The sequence below is a fragment of the Acinonyx jubatus genome, chromosome C1, assembly GCF_027475565.1.
Source record: "Acinonyx jubatus isolate Ajub_Pintada_27869175 chromosome C1, VMU_Ajub_asm_v1.0, whole genome shotgun sequence".
In the NCBI taxonomy this organism is placed as follows: domain Eukaryota; kingdom Metazoa; phylum Chordata; class Mammalia; order Carnivora; family Felidae; genus Acinonyx; species Acinonyx jubatus.
In genome coordinates, this window is record NC_069381.1 from 47,132,069 (window position 1) to 47,155,715 (window position 23,647).

Sequence of the window (23,647 nt, forward strand, 5' to 3'; positions counted from 1 at the left end):
TAATTTATACTATCTACATAAGTTATTCTGCCTTATTGAGAATTCAAAATTCAAACAAATGAAATTTGATTAAAGTACCATTAAGTCACTCACTGATGATTCACACACATAAAAAAAATTTTTGAGTTATTATTTTGAAGTCCTTCCATTTTGGCCATTCATCCTCTTATTTCCAAAAACAAAATTAGATCTAATCTGACTGGTCTTTTTCAGTAGTGTCAATCAGGCAATGTGAAATAATGGAGGAAATGACTGACAGAGTTAGGACCTGCTCACAGGTCCTCTTTCTGTCAGTGGTTGGTTATATAATCAAAGGCAGGCCCCTAGACCTCTCCTGACCTTAGAATCTCCCAAACACAGAAAATACCACCTGCCTATTTTACAGGACTGTTGTGAGGAATCAAACAACATAGAAAAGCTTTCTGTAAATCGTTAAGTACTATGCGAATAGCAGCTGTTCCTTATATTTATTCTTTCCTTTGAGACCACCTTGCCCAGAAATGTTACTTTTAGCCATCTCAACCATCAGCAAGACAACCACGAGTCAAGAACAAAAATCTTTCTTTTCTGACAAAGCTATTTTAAAAATTAGTCAAATTAATATTGTGTGAGTACTGAAGGTTACGGACAGAATACACATGATTATTTGTTTTCCTTTGGTAATCTTCCAAGGTTATGGCAGAAGTCCTCTGTAAAGATGGCTCTATGCAATTCAGTGTCTCCAGAAGCAGTAACAACAATTATGAATGTCTGGTAATGTCTTAATTAAACTATCACGAAAAGTTCAATTTGCAGAGCACTTAGGCTAATAAGGTGGGAAGTTTTTTGGTTTGCGCCGCACCCAACACTAAATAATTCAAATAAAAGGTATTGACAATTCAAAAGATGAACTTCATCTATCAGAAAATTCCTGTATCCTAATGAAGCTAGATGAAGGGATTACGTTCACATTATGTTACAAGTTCAAAGCTGAAAGCATTTATAGCAATTTAGGAAAAGGTTTCTGTAATCTAGCCACATTTAATGACACTATCCTTTTGTTACCAAAATTTTCTCTTTGTACTTACAAGTACATGATAAACTAGGAAAGACATTCTCCTTTTCAAGTTTTTTTCTTTCTGTATCTTCCTAACACTGTCCTAAGAAACTGCTTCTTAAAGCAAATTATCCCTTTTTTCCAGGACCAAATACCCTTAATGAACAGACAGATGGGATGAAATAGCTATAGATGACAATATGTACCAAAGCTTTCAAAGAAAACTTCCTTATGAGAAATTTGAAGTCTTGCCTATTAAAATATATTCATATGTTCAAGCTCTCTGCATCACTCGCAATGTAAATGACTAAAACCTCAATAGGCCTCATTAAAATACCCTAGAGTATCAGAAGTTTTAAAACGGTATCTAAAATAGAATTCTTCCTTACCACTGATCCAAAATGTAATTCCTAATTTTCAAATAGCGTTCTGGTGTTTTAGCTTGGCGCCCCTCAAAAAACTCAGGAATTGCTTGTTTTTCTTCTTCTTGAATGGTATTTCTATCTATTTCCACTTCTTGTTCTGGTGGCTTAAGCTCTTCTTCCTCGTGGCTCTCCCCCTCCATTTGGCAGGAAGAATGAAAAAGCATTTCTTCATCACTCAGATCTTCCCGAACTTCACAAAGCTCTGGAGAAGGCAGCTGCCTGGCATCGTCTATTACTCCATTTCCATCATGTTTTTCACAGCTTTTCACCAGTTTATTACATTTCTGATCATTTAATTCAACTGATTTTTTGTCACTAGTGCTCTGTTTTTCAGTCCAAAATGTAATTCCTGAGCTTGAAAGTACTTCCATTTCACCCTGCTTTGTATTCTCAAAATATTCCTTGGAAGATTTAGATATGGAATCTTCCTGGTTGTAAGAAGCAATAAATTCTCCTTGACTGGTTTCATGACTTTTACTATTAGGAATGTTTAATAAGACATCACTGCCAGGAATTTTGGGAGGAGCTTGAGAAGTCACCTCATCTGCCTCATCTGTAATGTCTACTTCTTCATCATCAGATAACTTTTCAATTTTTATAGCATTCAAGTTGGGATCAGCATGTCCCCTTAAACCTGATGGAGTCCAGGCCTTTGTGCCTTCATCTTCATTTTTAATCTGAAGACCACTGCTGCTCTTCTGATGTGGTGTTCCCTTCTCTGGACCATCTAATTTTACCTTATTAAAAATCAAGATAAAACCCCCATATTAACATTTAAAAATTTAACCACTGGTACATATATGATAAATACAATTATTAAACCAAGTACATGTCAATGGCATACCTTTATTGTGCTTTCCTTCTAAGGACTGATTCACAACTGCACTTTAAATGTAAAATATCATCATTTCAAATTTCCATAAATATATTTGACTCATTCATGGTCTGGTGATTTTATTAATCAAATAATCATGACCTATGTACAACTATACTTGTTTTTCCATTTTAAGTTTAAAACAGGAATCTGGTGTAGATCAACCAGAGAATGAACCAAAAAAAAAAAAAAAAAACCTGTCATACAAAGGGATTCTTTAAGATATTAAAATATTTTTAATGGCTTAATTCTTAGAATGTCAGATACTTCCACTGATCATTTTTTATAAAGCTAAACAGCTCATTATTTAAAGGAATCTATGTCACATATCTTTATTTAGTAAATTGAAGGTAAATACAGCGATAATAGAAACAACTATTTTTCAAAGGTTCATTTAATAGAGTTCCAGCATTATACAGCTTATAGTTTAAAGCATGAAATTATCTTCCATATCTGCTATTATAGACATAAATATCTAGTCAAGGAAAAGAAAACAATTGTCAATGAATATAAAGGATTTAAAATAAAATCTTTACATAAATGGTTTTTGAAAAATCTTGTACATGACTGACATTCCCAAGGATGACAGCTCCTAAAAAAGAGCTTATTGTGATTCTGTATCACAATAGAACCCCAGGATCCAGTACTTGAAGTTAACTGGCTTACTGTGTAAAGAACAAAAGGGTAGGAGGAGAGAAAAACAGATGTGGACACATAGCCTGGAATAGCTTTTAACAATCTTGCTATTTACTCAAAGTCTCCTGTTTTTACGCTAAAAATTCAGACAAAATTTTGTATTTCATAACATATTAATGTCTCTTTTAACATCACAGTGTATCCTTTCACCCCAAATCTTTGAGAAAGATTAACGCTACAAGATGTTGTGCATGTTTGAGTCTGAGAAGCATGGAAGTACGAATAACCAAGTTAATCTTTATTCTCTTCCATAATACCTTGGCCATGGTGGGCTGCCCTGTAAATGCTTTTGTTTGGTTAAAGACGGAGCACATGATTGATGTATAATGAATCCATTCCATTACCTACTTCCTATGCTCAAATGACACTAAGAGAAATCTTGTATACAGGGTAAAACCTATTATTTGCATTAAAAGAAAACAGCAAGTATCACTTAAGACCCTTTCAAATTCTGTATAATGGTGTTCCCAGAACTCAAGCAGAAAACATATTACAATTTTCTAAACATCAAAACTACATGGTTAAATATAGCATAGATTACTTGAAAGGATAAAGCAGTAGACTATAACACTGCAACTTACTGACGTTCTCAGATAATTTTACATAAAAATTATAAAAGTTTCACTGCTATTAAACAGATTTTAGCATCATGTTAACATTTATGGCCCCTAAGCTCTAATCATTCTTAAAAGCTACAATGCAGCCAATCTTTAAGAAGAAAAGGTATTTTCCAGGAAACAATGACTTCCAATAGCAATACTCAAAAAACTAAAGATATGCTTTCAGATTTTTGAAGATAAACATGTGTTAAGTACTTTAAGAATAAAAAATACTTTTATTACAAAAACTTCAGACATTGACTTTAATGCCTCAATTAAAAAGCTACTTTTGCTTACTAATTTTTTTTGCAATTATTATTACTGACTAGGATATTTATATCCTGCTTACCTTATTTTTAAAGTACTGCCTGGCATAACTCTTAACTTGTAAAACAGTGCGACTTCCAATTAGCTTTGCAATTTTGGTCCACCTTCGGCCAAATTTAGCCTATATTATCAAAATGGAAAAGAAATTGATTTTGATTAACTTAATATTCCAAGCAACTGTCACATTAAGAAAAACCTAAAAGAACAACCCAACTTTATTTTCTAAAGCACACAATGAAGTCTCATATATAGCTAAGATTCTTAAACTCATTAGAATCTAGACTTCTGAAAACTGACCAAAATGATTTAGAAATTAGTTTTTACAGCTTTCGAGATGAAGATGCACCGCTTATATATTCCTAACACTATGTATTCATATTGCACATTATGAGGTTCCCAACCTAAAAAACAAATGCCTCAAAAAAGGGAGGTTACATTTCCCATTTATAGAATCAACTGATTATATTCTGACACTGATTTCAAAATATCTTTTTTTTTTTTTTAAACCCAGATCCATGGGTTACAATACCCATTACCTACCCCATAGTACTTTTACTCTACATGGTATGGCAGTAAACTGACTTACAAGAATGAATCACAAATGATAGGACCTGCATCCAACAGCTTCCTGTAGCCCTGTACTGTTTAAGGCTGTGTGCCTGGGAACAATGAAGCTGTGATGGGAAAAAAAATGAGACCCGGGGGGAGATCTGGAGGTTTCTGAAGTACAGAAAGGAATGCAATAATTTTTTTTTAAACTATATTTGGTGTTCTAACTTTTAAGTTTATTTTGAGAGAAGCAGAGACAGTGCAAGTGGGGGTAGGGGCAGAGAGAGAGGGAGAATCTCAAGCAGGCTCTGTGCTAATAGCATGTGGGGCTTGAACTCATGAACTGTGTAAGATCATGACCTGAGTCGAAACCAAAAGTCAGATGCTTAACTGACTGAGCCACCAGATGCCCATGGGAATGCAGTATAATTTTAAAGCTAAAAGGAATTTTTAAGTGTCAATTCTATTACTTGACATATAAATCTTCACAGTAGTTCTACAACTCAGGTAAGCTGATCTCAGGGCCAGATTTATAGGTCACGTTACGACATTTACAGGTCATGACTTACAGTGGCAAATCATCTTCAAGACCTGACCCAAATAATAATTATATACTTATTTCTGATATTCATGAGAAAATCTGACACATGAACATTTCTTAAAACTGAAAGTACTTTGGGGTGCCTGGTGGCCTGGTCAGTTACGATTCTGACTCTTGATTTCAGTTCAGGTCATGATCTCAGGTTCATGAATTCGAGTCCCACATTGGGCTCCGTGCTGACAGTGCAAAGCCTGCTTAGGATTCTCTCTCCCTCTCTCTGCCTCACCCTCCCTAAAATAAATAAATAAACTTAAGAAAAAAAAACAAACTCAACGTACTTCTAGGATAATTCTTAGTAAGTATAAATTAAATAATTAACAACTATCTTAAATAATTTTTCTCCTAACTAGCACCTAGCTGAGGGCAACTTACTGCAAAATTAGTTATATTTATTGTGGGATGAAGGCAAATGAATAACTTCGTAGCATGGAACACTTCTGGACGCAGCAAAGATCTGGACAATTGGGGCTGTAGGAGCTTAGGCATTATGAAAACTGGAGATGGTACACTAACAAGGGGAACAAAGAAAAAACTCACCAATTTCAAAACAGAGAAAAAAGAGAGCTCTATGCCCAAAAAAGGGAAAGAAAACTCTTCCTTCATCATTCAGTACCACACAATTCCCCTCCCTAAAGCCTGAGAGAATTCAGTGTATAAACAAACTATATCAACAGGTTAAAAAGGCTGGGAATACAACCAATAGTTCCATGTAGTTTTGTGGGAAAACATTCTAAGTTTAAAATATCTGTTTATGTATACAAGTAGATATCTATCTATCTATCTATAAATAAATATGTATTTGCTTATATAGGGACAAAATATCTCTGGAAGCATACACAAAGAACAGATGACAATGGTTGCCTCCGGCAATGAGAACTAAGGCAGAGACAGGAGTGACAGGGGGACTTAACACCCTGTAACTTTAGATACCTTTGAATTTTGAGCCATGCAGATGAAGCCCCTATCATTACCACCAGTGTCAACAATAATCTGAAAATTTACAACCCATTATTGGGTGTGTATATGTGCGCGCGCACGCGCGCGTGCGCGCACGCACACACACACACACAGAGTCTTCAGTAAGGGGCAAAACACCAAAGCAATCAGCAATCTTAAATCAGTGACTAGTTAATTAAAGTTCAGTTATAAAAATGATAATCATGCAACAGAATGAAATACCAATATAAAAAACATCAACAGTACAGGATAAAAACCTCAGGAGGAGATAAAACCTTCAAGATAGTTTATTTATTTATACAAAGACATCACAGAATATATAGATGTCATGGTGATAACTGTAAAAATACAAATACATTTTATTTCCCTCATCTGCAGAAATGTTAACAATGACATTTCAATTTGCATTCATAAATCCCACATAAATATTACATAAATATCCTATATATAAGTATATATCATTTCAAAATTAGCATAATACTGGGTAACATGTACCTTAAAGAAAAAGATACAACCTACACTTAATAGAAAAAAATTTCCAAATATTTTCTTAAAAGTTTCTTCATGTTAGTAGGAGAATTTTCAGAATTAGAAACTGGCGTACTTTTTTTTTCTATTATGTAACCTGTGGACATTTAAATAGATCTCAGTGAAACATTCATGCAAAAGAAGTATTTCTGGTCTTCCACTACATCCACTAAAAAAATATTCGGACTGTGTGCACAATGCCAAATATCTGAATAGAAAAGAACTCAGCTCATTATGCAGACCGTTCCAAATATACAAGTTTTTTTGTTTTTCTGGGTTTTTTTCCCCCCAAGAGAAAACATCAGATAAGTATTTTCTTCCTTTTAATCTAGGTAGTTGGTGTTATGTATACAGACAGAGCTCAGTTTCCTGGGTTTTACCAATACCAAAAAAGAGTGGGGGGAGGATGAAAACTATCTAAAATATTGATCCAAATCTATTTTAATATTTTAGTAATCTAGACACGAGTTAAAAGGAATTCTCTCATGCTATACTATCAACATCGCCACTACAGAAAGACTAAAGATGTGATCATTAAAAAGAAATCTCTGGTCTCTACAAATTAACCTTATAATTCTTTTAATATTGGCTTCTAGAATTATTTTACTATAAATTAAAAATTGCACTATTTACCAGCCCTTGTTCAAACAGCTCTTTTTCTTCTATCGTCCACTTTACTGAGTAACTGGCTGGTTTTGTAGGAGAGTGTGCCCTGAAGGGAAAAAAAGGAATTGCAAAAAAAAAGTCTGAAATGGAACATTCCATATTTATGCAGCTAAAGGTTACACAGATAGCCATAGGCTAAATTCAATACTGTGTCTAAGAGTTAAAAAGAAGAAGAAAAAGTAGGCTGCAGCCTCTACCTGGGGGCAGATTTACCCTGTCTTGTATACTTCTCTAGCCCAGGATGATAGGAGCCTCAAAAGACATAATCCTTGGGTCTGAGTGAAGATAACAATAAAAGACATCAAAGGAAGTCAATGTGGTAGCCAGCAGGCTTCCTTACACTGGACACAAAGCAGCAGACATTAATAAATTTCCAAATCCTAAAAAGTATATGAGTGTTTAAATTGGCTCCAGAAATATTATCTGATTCTTTCATGTAAATCTATGTAAATATCAAGCAAGAAAAGAAGAAACTGTGGCATTATGTTTATTACTTCTGAAACGCAGTCCCTTAAGAAATTAAAAATAAAATAGTGATGAAGCTCATTAATTCAAGCAAACCATTAATCTTTATTAACTTCTTTTTCTTTGTTTGTTGTTATTTATTCAGCGAAATACAAAAGCCAAAGTCTGCTCAGTGTTCAAACCCTTGGCAATTGTAAATCTACCCTTTGTAAGTCTACCCTTTGAGGGACCACAAACGTGAAAGGTTATAAACAATAAACAACATCAAATTTCCTTCAATTACAGGGAAAGAATATTTATAAAATGTTAATACTTAATTTCTCTAGATAATTTTTGAAGGCCACAAATTCAAATTAAATTTTTGTTTGAAATGAGTGAAAATTAACTGACAGGACAATAGAAATCAAGCCAATTCCTAACACATTAGCAGCTTTAAAATATTTCCCCACATATCCCTAGGAAAACATCTTTTCCATAACCTCGTGGAATTGCTTATGCAGGACCATAATAGAAATTCTGACATATAAATAATATCATAAAATTATCTTGTGGCATTCCAACATCTGTATAAGAAATTTTGATTTTATATTTTTGTACAACCCAAGGTTAAGAGTTTTTCCACAGGCCAACTATAATTTTTATTTAATTCTCCTATAATTTTAGAATATAAAACATATAAGTACATACATGATTTTTGCTGATTTCTGTAGACTGCACCACATGAAAAAGAAAATAAGGGAGCTTAGGAACACGTTTTTAAAAATACAGTTCATACTGTTAAGAGTATTAAAAATTAATTTTACCTCTTCATGTATTTTTTATCACCTTCCTTTTGATCAAGCCAGAAATTTTCTGGAAGTGATTTTTTAGATAAGTAATACCTGTGTAATTATTAAAGAAACTTTTTAAACAATAATAAAATCATGTAATTTTTAGGTGACTTATATTAAGTAGGCACTCATTATCATGAAAATCACACTTGAACCTTAGCTAAACTAGTTCTTCTTAAAACCCTTCCAGGTCTGCAAAAATTATGATGAAAATATACCTCACAAGGCTGTTACATGGATTAAATATTACATGTGAAATCACACAAACATAGCACCTGCACAAAATGTGTGCTACAAAAATATTAGCTTCTCCTATATTCCCTATTAGATAGAAGTGGTTAAGAGAAGAATGTAGCCTTAAATGTTTCATTTAAATAATTTTTTCTTAAAACATATGGGAAATGTAATAGATGAATTTGATTGGTTGTCCAGGATTAACTGGGGACTATGATTTCATAGTTCCAAAGGGAACAGAATTCAGGGTTGTTCTCTACCTTAATTAAAATAACTTAGGTCAAATCTGCTATGGACCCTCCCTCTCAAACTTCTTAAAACTGGCCCATTGTAATACTCTTAGATTAGTTTGAGATGTTCTTCCCTTAACAAATATGGACTATGTATCTTGTATGTCAGGAACTACGCTAGGTACTAGGAGCTGAGGACCAAGATACAAGAAAACAAACATCCCTGTCCTCTGAAAGTTCACACAGCTTTCACTCTCATTATTTGTTTCCGTATCTGGAAGTGAGCCAATGACCACTTAAATATCCATTGAGAATTGCAAGGTTCAATGCATTGGCCGATAGCCACATATAAACAAAGATTGTAAAATATCTCAGTAATGTTTTTCTATTGATTAAATGTTGAAATGTTATCTTAGATATAGTGGGTTAAATCAAATATCTTAATAAAATTAATTTTACCTGATTTAAATGTGGCTACTAGAAAATTTAAAATGATATATGTGCCTTGCACTATTTTTCCATTGAAAAGCAATGATCTAGGCTGTAGCTATGATGTTGGGGAAAGTAAGAGAATAAGAAAGCCTAAAAGGAGTTAACCTAGGATAATTAAAGGTACACAGACACCCTGAAATCAACATAGCAATAACTGAATAAAGGGAACAGAGAAATTCTGGCTTAACAAGGAGGTAGATATCCATAAAATACAGATGAGAGAGTTAAAAATAAACCCCTGTTTATCAGACTATTATTAATAATCTTTAAAAATCATAAAACCAGAAATCATTTTGTTCAATCCTTTCATTTTACATATAAGAAAACAGAGTCCCAAAGAAGTTAAATTGCCATCATCAAATTTAAACATGGACAAGAAGCTAGTGGCTAAACTGTGGATAAAGATCTACGACTTCTGAGGGAAAAAAAATCTTCAACCTGCAGTTATTTGTTTTGTGCTTTTTACTTAGATTCCTACCATGTAACATCTGTAAATTGGTGGAGTAAGAAGGGAGAACTTTTACATATTCTAATTCTGTGTCCCTGGGTAAGTTAACATCTCTGCGTTTCAGCTTCTATAACTGAAGATAAAGGCCTGGACTCAATGATCTTGGACATGGATTAAAGGTTCCAGCTGACGTAAAACATCCTATAATTTCTATTCAACATTCAGATAGTATAAAGAGTTGGTTGACAAAAGAAACTCAAACATACTGAGTCAGATCTCAAACTCTGCAGTAAAACAGAACCAAAGGAATAAAATGAGGCTTTTTGCATAGGTAGATAATACATTATGTAACTGCAGTCTGGGGCCAAACAAGATCCATCTAGTAATAACAGTGGTCTCTTTTGTAAGTCTTGCATTTACAGATTTTTAACCCTGAAAGTTTTACTTTCCTCATGATCATTAAAGGATACTCTTCTTCCAACAACATCTTCTGAATGACAGCTCTGTTCTCTTCACTGATGGTGCTATCCAGAGTCCAAGGCTATTAAAAAATAAATATTTTTCTTTTTATTTACGCTTTTTGAAATTATCTTCTATGTCTTATTAAATGAAACACATGATACAAGGATTACAAATAATAAAAGCTACCATTTACTAAGCACAGACATATCTCTGATTCCCACGATAACACTGTGAGATAGGTGTTATTACTTCACTGATGCATCCATGGCCCCGCTAATGTTTCAAGTGGAAGACTAGAGAGTTGGTACACAAGACTGCTGGATTCCAAGGCTCAGGCTCCTTGCCCATGATAAAGTCATAATGGCTATCATGTACGAAAAGTTATCAGGTAGCAAGCATGTTGCTAGATATTTCACCTATTTCCAAAACTCACCACACTTTTTTCCCTTACGCCACAATCTCTCCTTAAAGGATCATACTCATTTTCAACTCTCAAAATCAGCTCAGGTCTCTTCTCCAGGCTCCATCTAGACTGTTATATCCAACTGTCAACTCAAAATGTCCACGTGGATATCTAGCAGGCTTCTCAAAAATTAACATATTCAAAACTCACTAACATATACCTTCACCTGCTTCTCCCGTGTTCCCAACTTTGTACCCAGCATTATTAGTCACCTACTTATTCAACCTAGGAATCATCCTGGATTCCTCCCTTTTTTCTCAATCCCATATCCGATCTACCAAGCAGTTCTATGTCCAAAACATAATTAAAATCTGACACCTCTGCCACAACCTCAGGCCATACCACCATCTACTCTTGCTTAGGTTGCCACAAATGTTTCCCAACTGGTCTCTTTGGTGCTACTCTTGCTGCATACAAACATGACAGAGCTCTGGTCTGCCTCTCCAACCCTGCCACTCCCCGCTTTCCCACTACATTCTAGATACTGGCTTTCAAACAGAGCCTCTGTGCTGCTATTCCTTCTGCCTAGAATGTTTTTCCTCAACTCTTCATGTAGCTACTCCTCTTTGTTACTTGTCAACTTAACTGTCACCTTCTCAGTTTCCTTCAAAGACACCTTCATCTAAAATAGGCTCACCCCATTACTCTCAGCCATCATCTTATGTTCTTCACAGTCTATAATTAATTAGCCTACTTATTTATCACCTGACTCCCTTTTAGAATACAAGCTTCTTGTGAGCAAGACTATGTCTCAATTATGTTTCCCCTGAACCTGTCCTAGTGTGTGGCACACAGTAAGTACTCAATAAATAATTGCTAAGTGAAAAAAATGAACCCTGCAACGATCCCCATCTTTTAGAAGAAACTGAGGTTCAAAAATCTGGTAAGTGGTAGGGCAAGGATATATACCTAAATCTAGCTGGCTCCAAAGTTGTTTCTCAACAGGCCATTTTTCAAAGTCAAAAGAAGTTAAGACTAAGTTTCTTTTCTCTTTTTTAATGTTTATTTATTTTTTGAGAGAGAAAGAGAGAGAGAGAGTGCAAGTGGGGGAGGAGCAGAGAGAGGGAGACACAGAATCCAAAGCAGGCTCCTGGCTTTGAGCTGTCAGCACAGAGCCCGAGCGGGGCTTGAACCCCTCAGCTGTGAGATCATGACCTGAGCCAAAGTTGGACACTTAACCGACTGAGCCACCCAGGTGCCCCTCTTTTATTTTTAAAGCAAGAAAAATGTTTCAGTATATTACCTCTGCAACTGCTGAGAACCACCAAGCAAGGAAAGAGGTACCCGGGCAATAAGTAGTAGCTTAATGCACCTGATATTTTCGTAAAATACTTACAATAAGACCATTCTCAGCTCTCCATGATGAATCAAGATAGTGATCTTGTAAAACAGACGCTGTATTTTCATTGCTTCTGTAATAATTAAGAAAATGGGTAAAAAAAAAAAGGGGGGGGGATATTATGCCAGTTAATGAAAATAATTTACACAGCACAGTGACTGGCAGGGTATAGATGTTACGCAAATATTGTGTTCCCTTCTTCCCTTAACAAACAGACTTACCAGTGCAGAAATGCCTGCTCTATTTCTTTAACCTGTGATATATAAAGTGGCGTTAAGCCACCCTATTTCAACCCCTAACCAGCTAGTCTGTTCACTTCTGTTTGCCAAGAGTAAACAACTTCAAGAGAAAACAAATACCCCGCAGCAGCAACCACAACATGCTCTATGGCTATGAACTAACACTTCAGAGTTCTTTTGATGTGCATGCATATGAATACAGGAATTCAACTTTACAATTAATTCTTTTAGTTATATCTAAAGCATAAAGGCCATCAACAGCAGCACCACCCTCAAAATGAAACAACAAAACAGTGGATCAAAGAACCAAAATAGAAAATACTCACAGTAAAGAGAACAGAAAACTTGATGTTTTAATAACAACTTATATAATAAAAAAAAAAAAATTAACTTGGGTTATCTGGGGGTTTTTCTACATCCAGGGGGACTAAACTGTTAGTTCTCACTCCTTTCACCAAACTATTAAAAACTCTCTGAAGTCACATTGTTCACTTCTTATGCAAAAAAGCCAAACAGTTAAATTTTAGAAGGCCCAATCTAGGATATAATTAAATTTAATATTTGCTTTTTTATGTCTTGAGGTTATAGTTTCCTAGAAAATTACTGACTTTTCCCAGGCCTACTCTAGTGGTAAGAATTTTGTACCTTAGGCTGCAAAAACCTATCTACAGGTTTATACTTCTGAATCCTCAATTAGTTCTACAGTAGTTCTAACAAATTGTGGGACTAATGGATTATATACAATGAACTAAAAGCAATTAATTTCTCTCTGCTGTTGATGGCAAAAAGGTTTTAACTCAGGTGTTAACTGTGATTTGGTAGCATTCCAAAGGATTCTGAGACTTGTATCAGCAGAAGGAAAACTTTGCGTAAGGAAGTCTGCCAAGGGTGCAGGAGGTGGGACTAGTATCACTTCAGGTTCAATGCAGGTATCTTTTTACAGTGTTCCTCCATAAGGATTAGCAACTTCCACACCTCTGGTGTATACATCTGGACACCTACCTGAATCTCCACAGGTAGGCATAAATTAACATGTTTAAATCTTAGTTGAGAAATTCCACCCAAATCTGCTACTCTTCCATTGTTTCCTATCTCAAAACATATTAATTCCCCTAGTTTCCCAAGCCAAAAATCTGAACCTGCCCTTATTTCCTCACAATGGACATTCAATTCGTTGCCAACCCTGTGGCTTCCTCCCTTTTCAAATCCAGTCCTTCCACTATATCCACGCTGACCTCTAAGGTCCTGTAGTTTCAGACCCACTTTTCCTGGGTAAGTGCCTAAGATAAAGCTGACACGTCATCCACTTCCCCTTATCTTTTTCCATGTATCCCCATCTGGCCCGTATGTAAGTTTTACTGTCTCTCACCCAATAAGAATGTTAGTTCTAGGAGAGCAAGGAGTTACTTTGATAACTGCTATATATGTAGGCCTTGCCATATAAAAGGTGCTCAATCAATATTTGTTGAATGAATGAACAAGATAGGTGGAACATGGGTCACCTAGGTCTATAGAGTTACGGAATGAGAATTTTATCATAAAACAAATCAGGGACTGAAGGGAACAGCATGATCAGATTTGGATGTAAGAAAGACTGATCTAACTTCAGTAAGGAATAGAAGGGGGACAAAGAGACAAGTTGAGAGTGAGTGATTATATAAATATTAAGAGAGGTGACAGTAATTTAGACCTAGGGAACAAGCAGTATGAACAGGAAGAAGTGAATAAACTTGAGAGGATACTTAGAATCAACAGACCTTTAGCAACCAACAGGACAGAAGGAGTGAAAGAAGAGAGGTAAGGAAAAGGGATAAAGTCTAGGTCTGTGCCTTGAATTACTGAGTGGATGGTGCCATTTATTGAACTAGGGAACTTGGAGAGGCAGATGGCAGGTGTGCTGGGAAAAGTTTGTAAGCTGAGATTGAGGTGCTTATGAAACATCCAAAAACAGATTCAGAGAAGTAGATAAATGGATCTAAAGCTCAGGAGAGATGTGAGTTGGTGATGGATTTGGGAAACATCAGCATGTTTTAAGGTGTAACTTGAAATAACTGTCATTTTTTTTTATGGTAAAAAATGGTTGAACATTGGCAATATTTTACACGTTCCAATCTACCAGAGAGCAATTTTAAATCTTGAGAGATGGCATAACTAGGGGCTGCGTGGCTAGTGTTAGTTTTTGTTAGTTTTGTCTGATGACAAAACCCCATGGAACACTTTAAGGACAAGCAGAAGAAAAGGAAGATGAAAACGAAAAGGTAGAAGTAAAAGGGAAACCAAAGTTTCAATGCCACCTTCTAACTTTGGTAGCTAGAGTTTAGCAAGTACTTAGAAGTGTGTTTTCAATTAATCCTCAACGGTTCCACAGACGTTGTCATTAGCTTTAACTACATACTTCAAGGGGCACCATTCACACTACATTCCATACGCCTGGAGCTCCAACATCAGGGAACACCACTCAGCAGAATATAATGTTAATGATGCTCCTTGGAGTTGGGTAAGGCAATGGCTCTGACCATCAGGAACCAGTAACTTTTGTAGTCCTGCTTGCATGAATCTAAGATGATCATAGATGTCACTAGCAGACCCAAGGCTCAAGCACATTAGCAAGAGAAAGGAAAGAAAAAGGCAGAAAAATTAAACACGATCAGAAAAATAAAGAACCTATGGTAAAGGGGTAGAGCCAATGCTCTCAGACATTTTGAGTTTCCGAGGCCAACTCACTTCTCTCTGGACTGCAGATAAGTATCCCTTGCTCATCACATGGACTTATTGTGACAAGTAAATTACGTCATCCATGCAAGAGCACTTGGTCAAGATTAACTTGATCTACACAAATACGAACAATGATTGTTATTAAAGGCTCCTTACTCATCTGTACAGTTTTGCCTAATAGTTTGGGAGAGAATGACTATATGAATTTAATTACTCCTCACATTTTTATACTGCTTTAGTGTTCAGTAGAATTTTAGACCCACTATCTTAATCCCTCACTGGCAAGGTTGGTACTGTTCTCCAAAATTTACAGAGGCCCTAATATTACGTTGGACCATATGAAATTGCCATTTTTTAAGTCAAGAAATGGTCTAAGACTAGCAAATCCACATGGTTCACTCAACCTAACAGACTTCTAATGAGGCTGTTGGCATTTATAAGCAACATAACTGGCTGAGTTTAGAACCGAGGTCTTCCTATTCCTGACCTGATTCCCGACCCGTCTATGCCTCTTCCACTTCTAAAAGGTGACTGGGGAAGCACATTTTAAAAATAGTACGTATCAATTTCTTACTTGGAAAGCAAGCAGCCAAAAGGCTAGATCTCTCAAGCTGGAGATTGTTGCTTAAAACCACATTGGCCTGTTCTCCAAGAATCTGCAAGTATTAAATAGTGACCCCTCACTAGGTCCACATAGTACCTTCCATGGGGGTAAGGAGACAGTGAAGAATAAAACATTTACATAGCTTGTACTGTATGCTACAGCACATCCCATGATTACTTCATCTGATGTTCATAACAACCACATGAGGCACACACCATGACTGTCAGTTTACACATGAGCTGTTTGAAGATCAGGCAAGTTAGATGTCTGGCCCAAGGTCACACTGCTAGCAACTGGCAAGTCCGGCCGATGCAGGAGAACCCAGAGCTGTCCTAAAGTCCTATCCCTTCAAGTCAAGCTGCCTTTCAGGAAGTTTTTCACAACTAACCCCAAGTGAAACCTATGGTCAGTAGGGATGAAACGACACGCCCAAGGTCACACGGCTTACAGCGACAGAATTAAGGATTCTAGAGCTCAGGTCCCACCCAGAGTTCGCCCTTGTTTTAGTTATTGTCCGGAGGGGGCAAGTGGGCGGATTCTGGCGAGATTCTGCGGTGGAGCTAAAGGAGGAAGGAATCTAATTGTTGCAGAGAGTGCAATGTGCTAGGCGAAGTCGGCGCCCTCGCAACATCCCGGTAAAAGGTTAAACAGCCGTCCGACACTGGCCTCAGGTCCCCGCCCGCGGAGCTCAGGTGTAGCTTACAGGCGGGATGGGCGCGGCGCCTCCCTGGCCACCAGGAGACCCTGGCCCAGCGGATGGTCTTCCGCTTCCCTGTTCCTTGCCGGACCCGCAGCCTTTCCAGGTTACTCTCCTCGCACCCGCGCTCCTCCCCATCCCAGCGACACTCGGTCTCCACGCCTCACCCTGGCTGTGCCGTGGATGGCACCACGTCCCCTTCAACATCCACATCCGCCTCTTCAGCCGCCATGATGGGACATAAACCCATCCGTCCTCCCGAGAGATCCCGCGAGAGGTGGAAGGATTGGGGTGGGGTCTCAGGCGTCACGGGGCGGAGTTGAAGCCTCGTCCAGCCCCTTCCGTGCAGTGGAGGCGGGGCCTCCAGAGAAAAAAAGGACCACAGTAATGTGCACCTTGGTTCGTTGGACCCAGTGTGTAAAGTCCTTTGGAAGCGGTTTAGGCTTTCTTTGAAGAGATTGTGCTCTCGGACAAATTCTTGGCTCCTCACTTGTCTCATTGGTAAAATGGGAATAATGGTAAGTATCTGGAGTGCTGAAAAGTTCAAACCAGACCTGCTTTGAACAATGAACGGTGACAACAATGAAAGACCCTTACCTACTGCTGGTTTTCTTTTTTTCCTTTCCTTTCCTTTTCTTTTTTCTTTAAGGAAAAGGATCATTCAGCGATTATATGAAGTACTAAACAGCTTCTATTTTAAAATTCAAAAAAATGTTTAAGAATGTAACTGCTTTTGTAGAGATCTTTACAATTAATTAAAAATTCACATTCATAACCATTGATCTTTACAATAACCCAGTAAGGACTGGTATCATCAGTCACATTTTACAGATGAAGGAACAGGCTCAGAAAATTGAAATGACTGGGGCGCCTGGGTGGCTCAGTCGGTTAAGTGTCCGACTTCAGCTCAGGTCATGATCTCACGGTTCGTGAGTTCGAGCCCTGCGTTGGGCTCTGTGCTGACAGCTCAGAGCCTGGAGCCTGATTGGGATTCTGCGTCTCCCTCTCTCTCTCTCTCTCTCTCTCTGCCCCTCCCCCACTCAGGCGCGCGCGCGCTCTCTCTCTCTCAAAAATGAATAAACATTAAAAAACTAAAAAAAAAAGATTGAAATGACTATCAAAGGATATATAGCTAGTCAAAGACAGAGCTAGGACCAGAATCTGGGTCTTTTGACCCTTTACTGAGTGCTCACCCTCTACAAATCATGTTAGGAACTGTGAAAGATAAACACCATTTCTCTCAAATTTTGACTTCTCAAGAAATTAGATATTGGCCTTAAGTATTCATCTACCTTAGGGGCACCTGGGTGGCCCAGTGGGTTAAGTGCTGACTCTTGATTTTGGCTCAGGTCATGATCTCACCATGGTTGGTGGGTTCCAGCTCTGCATCAGGCGCCACGCTGAGCGTGCGGCCTGCTTGGACTCTCTCTCTCTCTCCCTCTGCCCCTCCCCCTGCTCATGCTCTCTGTCTCTCTCAAAATAAATTAAAAAAAATTTTTTTAAAGTATTCATGTACCTTAGCATTTATCAACTCACATTACTAAAACTGTTTATTCACTTGTCTGCCTCTAGCTCTGAACTATGAATTCTTTAAGGACAAAGGCTTTATCTGCTAGTCTGCATACTAGTCCTTATACCACCAACATTCAGCATGGTGTCTGACACGTCATAGATGCTCAATAAATATTGAAGTGATGAATGAATGAATGAATGAATGAATGAAACAATTTAAGTGTGCTCAAGACAGCCTTCTAACTGACCCAGGCAGCCTCTCCACTGTCATACCTCCTCATATCACTTTTTGCTAAGTTGGTACAAAGAACAGAGGACAAAATAACAAAATTTAACTGCCATATCTCTACAATTTCATAGTATGTTAAAAGAAAGTTTTTGAATTATCCTATGTTTAGATTTTTCGCATCAAAATGAACTTTTGTAATTATTCCAGTCCCTGTAAATTTAGTTATTTGTAATAGCTAACACAAACATGAGAAGAACATTTTAGTTCATTATGATGCTCTGCTTTCCATAAACTGAAATCGAATGAATGTCAGAATAACTTTAGAGTAGAAAGGGAAGAGGATGACTTACAAACAGAGAGGATGGGTCATGGCTAGTATGATCACCTCCCATATCCCAGATATTGTGTAGGATAGAATCGCTTTTGGGCTTCCCAGGAAATCTGCAAAGTAAATATTATCACCCCTTATCCCCCGCCCCCACCTCATTTTAGAGTCAAGGAAACCAAAATTCATAGAGTTACAGTTATACAGCTGAGTACTCGAGGTGAGATTTCAATCCAAGTCTTTATCCCTCTATACCTCACTCTATTATATTCTAATTCACAACAAAAAGAATAGGGTCTTTTGGAATACTATGTGAACTGGTATTTTCTCATTTGGTTTAAGAATAAATTATAACCAGATACTTTTTCTGATCTCTTTGAGGTGCTTAAGTCTAGAAGTGAGTAGAAAGTATATTTTGAAGGTTGGAAACTTATCTTGGGTTAACAAATTCTTTTTCTGTCCCCCATTAATACACTCTATTTCCTTCGTTGGTCCTAAAACAGAATTAGTAAGAGGTGCCATATCTGCAAATCCTCACAAATGTTGTTAGAGGAACGTTCAGTCAATAAAGTGTCTGTCTCACATTTTAACTACATTGTGTTTGAATCCATTGGAGAGGCAGTTTATGGCTTCGTTTCTCCCCATTTCTGGTGAAAAAAGATCACTGCATTTTTATTGAAGAAGCAAAGTATAATTGCAATATTAATCCGTAAAAAGCTAGCATGTTAGCATTCATGCTAATTAGCTCAGATTTGTAAAGTGCTTTAAAAGCAGTCACACAACTGCTCACTAATGTTATTGTTATGTTATGATCCGAGCTGTCAACTAAATGACTGCCAGGGATTCAAAAGAGTTCCCATTTGAAAAATAAAATGGCCAGTGATCAGATAGGAAAACCACTTTATCTATACAGAGGTGAGATAATAGATGAATGCAGACATAGACTTACTTATGGGCTACACTTGGCAGGCAGTGGATATGGCTTGAATTGTTCCAGGAAAACAAGCTGCATTTTATTTTATTTTCCCTCCCCAGTTCCCTGAAATCACATAAGGTAGCTACTGAAAAAGCTGTTCTCAATATGTTGTAAGGAACGTCTGCCAATGCACTTCTTACATTTTAATTACAGTAATGTTACATCCATCTGACATTATTTGGAAGGGAAAGAAAAGATGCCAATATTAATGAGCTCCTACTGTGTGCCAGCCATTTTACATACATTATTTCCGTATAGCTCTTGGAGGTAGGGAATTATTATTTCCACTTACAGATGTAGTAACTGAGGTTCAGAATAGTTGAGCAATTTACCCAAGGAACGGTAGCTTATCGTTTTTTCCTGACATCGTGCTATCTTAGGTTAGGTTCTAATAGCATCATTTAGAATTGCATTTTTTCTTCTCAGCAACCCCCACTGAAAGGATTATGCCTCTTTCTTAACAGCTCCGGGAGGATGGGTATAGCTGGCCAGGCTTGGGTCACGTGCCATCCAAGAAGCCAGGTGGATTCAATTCCACCAGCATCACGTGGAATAAGGAGGCGCGGTGGCTCCCTGAGCAAAATAAGGGTACTGTTTCCAGAGAGAGGAAGAATGGAGGCTGGGTAAGTAAAACAACAGATGCCCACTATACTGCGCTGTGTTTCAAGTCCCCTCTGTTTCCTCAGGCCCTTAGTACAATCTGTTAACAGCTACAGCCTCATGTCAGCCCTACATCAGGCAAATTACTCAACCTCTCTAGACTGTTGCTTCTTCATTTATAAAACGACCTATGAAATAATCTCCTCCAGAGGTAAAATTCTTTCATCACATTCTTATTCATTTCATGGACATTTAGGAACATTGTTGTGGACAAAACGGGGATGGAATTGTGGAAGTTTGCATGGGGTTGTGTACGGTTGGCTGCTTAGTTAAGGACGGGCCATAAACAAAATATTCCCTCTGCCTGGAATCGGCAACCCTTCCCCCACTCCCAGCCCATCCACATTCTGGGGCGCTCTGCCGCGCTCTCACCCCTTCTCTCTCTTTCCCTCTGAAAGAGCTGGTTCTGACTCAGCTTTAGTCAACTGTTGCCATTTTGGAACTCTGGCTCAGAGTTACCAGATCTTCTGATTTTTCTTTTAAGACAAGCAAGAAATCAAGATTAATTTGTGAAAAACAATTCAAATTAACAACAACAACAACAAAAAAAACCACTATTGAACCAAACAAACACTTATGTGGGCTGCATCTGACCTGCAGCTTGTGACTGTTGCCCTAAATCTTTCTTTTGCACTACATGTAACACTTCAGTATTCTTATTTTTCACAGGTCTGAGTATGGCACTAGACTAAAGTCTTCTTAAGGGCAGGGAACATGTTTCTTTTTTTTTTTTTTAATTTTTTTTTTAACGTTTTATTTATTTTTGAGACAGAGAGAGACAGAGCATGAACGGGGGAGGGGCAGAGAGAGAGGGAGACACAGAATCAGAAGCAGGCTCCAGGCTCTGAGCCATCAGCCCGGAGCCCGACGCGGGGCTTGAACTCACGGACCGCGAGATCGTGACCTGAGCCGAAGTCGGCCGCTCAACCGACTGAGCCACCCAGGCGCCCCTCTCTTTTTCTTTTTTAAAGAGAGAGCGTGTGCACATGCAAGTGGGAGAAGGGCAGAGAGAGAGAGAGAGAGAATCCTGAGCAGGCTCCGAGCTCAGCAGGGAGCCTGATGCAGGGCTCAATCCCATGACCCTGGAATCATGACCTGAGCTGAAATCATGAATCAGATGCTCAACCAGCTGAGCCACCCAGGTGCCCCATGTTTCTGTTCCTCTTTGCATGCCTTGCATGTAGCACAATGCCTGGCACATAATAATCACTTAACGATTTTTTGTTGAATGAGTAAACCACCTACAAAGAATAAAGTCAGAGATTTTTCTTTTAGTTGAATACAGAAAACTTACTTTATAAACATGTAATCAATGGATATTTTAAATGAGAACTATATAAATAAATACACACACACACACACACACACACACACACATATAACAGTTGCATTATGATCCTGACAAAAAGTACACATCCCAACAGAGATAGGAAAAATTATAAACTTAAATAGATTCCCAAAGTCCTTTCTCATTAGTGAAAGAGATATATGAAGATGTATGAAGTTCTATTGCCTGCCTATTTATTTTGTGTACTGCCTATACTTTTGGAGGGAATTGAGGGTAGGAAGAAGGCAAATAACCAAGTTGAAAGGAAAAGTTCATTCTGTGTTTATTCTGAAGGGCTGTTTAAGATGAAGTGTAAACCTCTCAGTTCTATAGCTCACACATGATTGAGTATGTGTACATAAAATCCAGTCCAATGTCCTTATTGTCTAGATAGCTCACTTTCTTTTTTTTAAGAGAGGGAAACAAATCATAAGAGAATCTTTAAGGTTTATTTATTATTCACACACACACACACACACACACACACAGTGCAAGTGGGGAAGGGGCAGAGAGAGAGACACACACAGAATCTGAAGCAGGCTCCAGGCTCTGAGCTGTCAGCACAGAGTCTGATGCAGCGCTTGAACTCACCAGCCATGAGATCATGACCTGAGCCGAAGTTGGACACTTATCTGACTGAGCCACCCAGGCACCCCTAGGTAGCTCCCTTTCTATATGAAAAGCCAGCTTCAGTGTTGTGTCCTTTCTTATATCTTCCTGACCATTCACATAAACCCCCTCCTCTGTGACCCTATAGCCACAAGTGTATGCTTGTGTCAGAGTGCCCATAACTCTGGCCAGTAATTGTCTGTGGGCCTGCCTGTGTCCACACTAGCCTGAGACCTCCTTGAGGACAGAGATCATGTCTGTGGTACCCACACCTATCACATAGTAGGTGCCCTATCAATGTTTGGATGAACGACATGTCCTCTATATTATGAGGCATCTTGTTATCTCAAAGCTTCAAGATATTTCGTTCAATTCAGTAAATGTTTATTGAACACCTACTATGTGCCAAACACTATTCTGCATGCTTGGAATACGCCAATAAATAAAAAAGCCTAAGTTCCTACCCTGATGGAACTTATATATTAGCAGAGGGGAAGAAAATACACAATAGACATAATAAATTAATTATATATTTGTTAGAGGTGATTTTTTTTTTAAAGGCACAAATTTTTTTTTTTTAATTTTTTTTTTCAACGTTTATTTATTTTTGGGACAGAGAGAGACAGAGCATGAACGGGGGAGGGGCAGAGAGAGAGGGAGACACAGAATCAGAAACAGGCTCCAGGCTCTGAGCCATCAGCCCAGAGCCTGACGCGGGACTCGAACTCACGGACCGCGAGATCGTGACCTGGCTGAAGTCGGACGCTTAACCGACTGCGCCACCCAGGCACCCCTGTTAGAGGTGATTGAGTGCTATGGAACAAGGGAAAAAAAGTAGAGCAGGATATGGATCCCTAGTGCTCAGAGTGGTGGAGTGGTGCAGGCTTTAAATAGGAGTTTCAGTGTAGAGCTGTTGGGAAGGTAGCATTTGAGCAGAGTCTTGCCAAACTGAGGGAGGTGCCAAACTGATGTCAGGAGAAAGTGTTCAGGTGGAAGCAATGGCCAGCACAAAGATTCTGGGCAGGAATGTGCCTGGTGGAGGCCAGCTGGGTGGAGAAAATGAACGAAGGGAGAGTAGGAGGAGAGGAGGCCAGACAGGTAACAGGACCACATGCTATAGAGCTTTAGGTGTCATTGTAAGGACGTTACTTTTCATTCCGAGCAAATCAAGAAGTCATTGTAGCAACCAGTGAGATTGAAGATCGATATTAGCCATGGCAACCAGTGTCATACAGATATAACCTGAGAGCACCGTGCGTCTCTCACTCTCTGCACCAGAAAGCACGCACATGCACAGTCTAGGAAAGCAAGGGTGTTAACACCCCATGAGACAAGGAGACAACAGATCACCAATGGGGAGCAAATCCCTGTGGGATGGAGCCCCAGTTGGCCACAGAGTGGAACAGAGCAATAACTTACCCTTGCCATGACTTTCCCTCCTTTACTATTACGCTCTTTCCAGTCCTTCTTCATAATCCTTGGGACTACTTCCCAAATACACGAGTGTCTGAAGCCCTGATCTCAGGGCTTTTT

The 23,647-nt window shown here is 38.2% G+C and overlaps 1 protein-coding gene across 5 annotated transcripts in view; it reads right to left on the minus strand.

Moving 5' to 3' along the window:
• The window catches only part of MYSM1 (Myb like, SWIRM and MPN domains 1), a 37,919-nt gene extending 21,135 nt beyond the window's left edge, over positions 1–16,784 (minus strand). For 4 of the 5 annotated variants that reach the window (XM_027059053.2, XM_027059051.2, XM_027059050.2 and 1 more), the window contains exons 1-8: positions 16,644–16,784; positions 12,219–12,294; positions 10,428–10,498; positions 8,527–8,604; positions 8,411–8,434; positions 7,226–7,304; positions 3,980–4,078; positions 1,426–2,198 (exon numbers count right to left, since the gene is read on the minus strand). In XM_027059053.2, coding sequence (XP_026914854.1) covers positions 1,426–2,198; positions 3,980–4,078; positions 7,226–7,304; positions 8,411–8,434; positions 8,527–8,604; positions 10,428–10,498; positions 12,219–12,294; positions 16,644–16,726 — 1,283 coding nt within the window. In that variant the 5' untranslated portion in view covers positions 16,727–16,784. The remainder of the gene's footprint in view (positions 1–1,425; positions 2,199–3,979; positions 4,079–7,225; positions 7,305–8,410; positions 8,435–8,526; positions 8,605–10,427; positions 10,499–12,218; positions 12,295–16,643) is intronic. The other variant, XM_027059052.2, reaches the window with a different exon arrangement.
• Between the last annotated feature and the right edge of the window lie 6,863 nt (positions 16,785–23,647).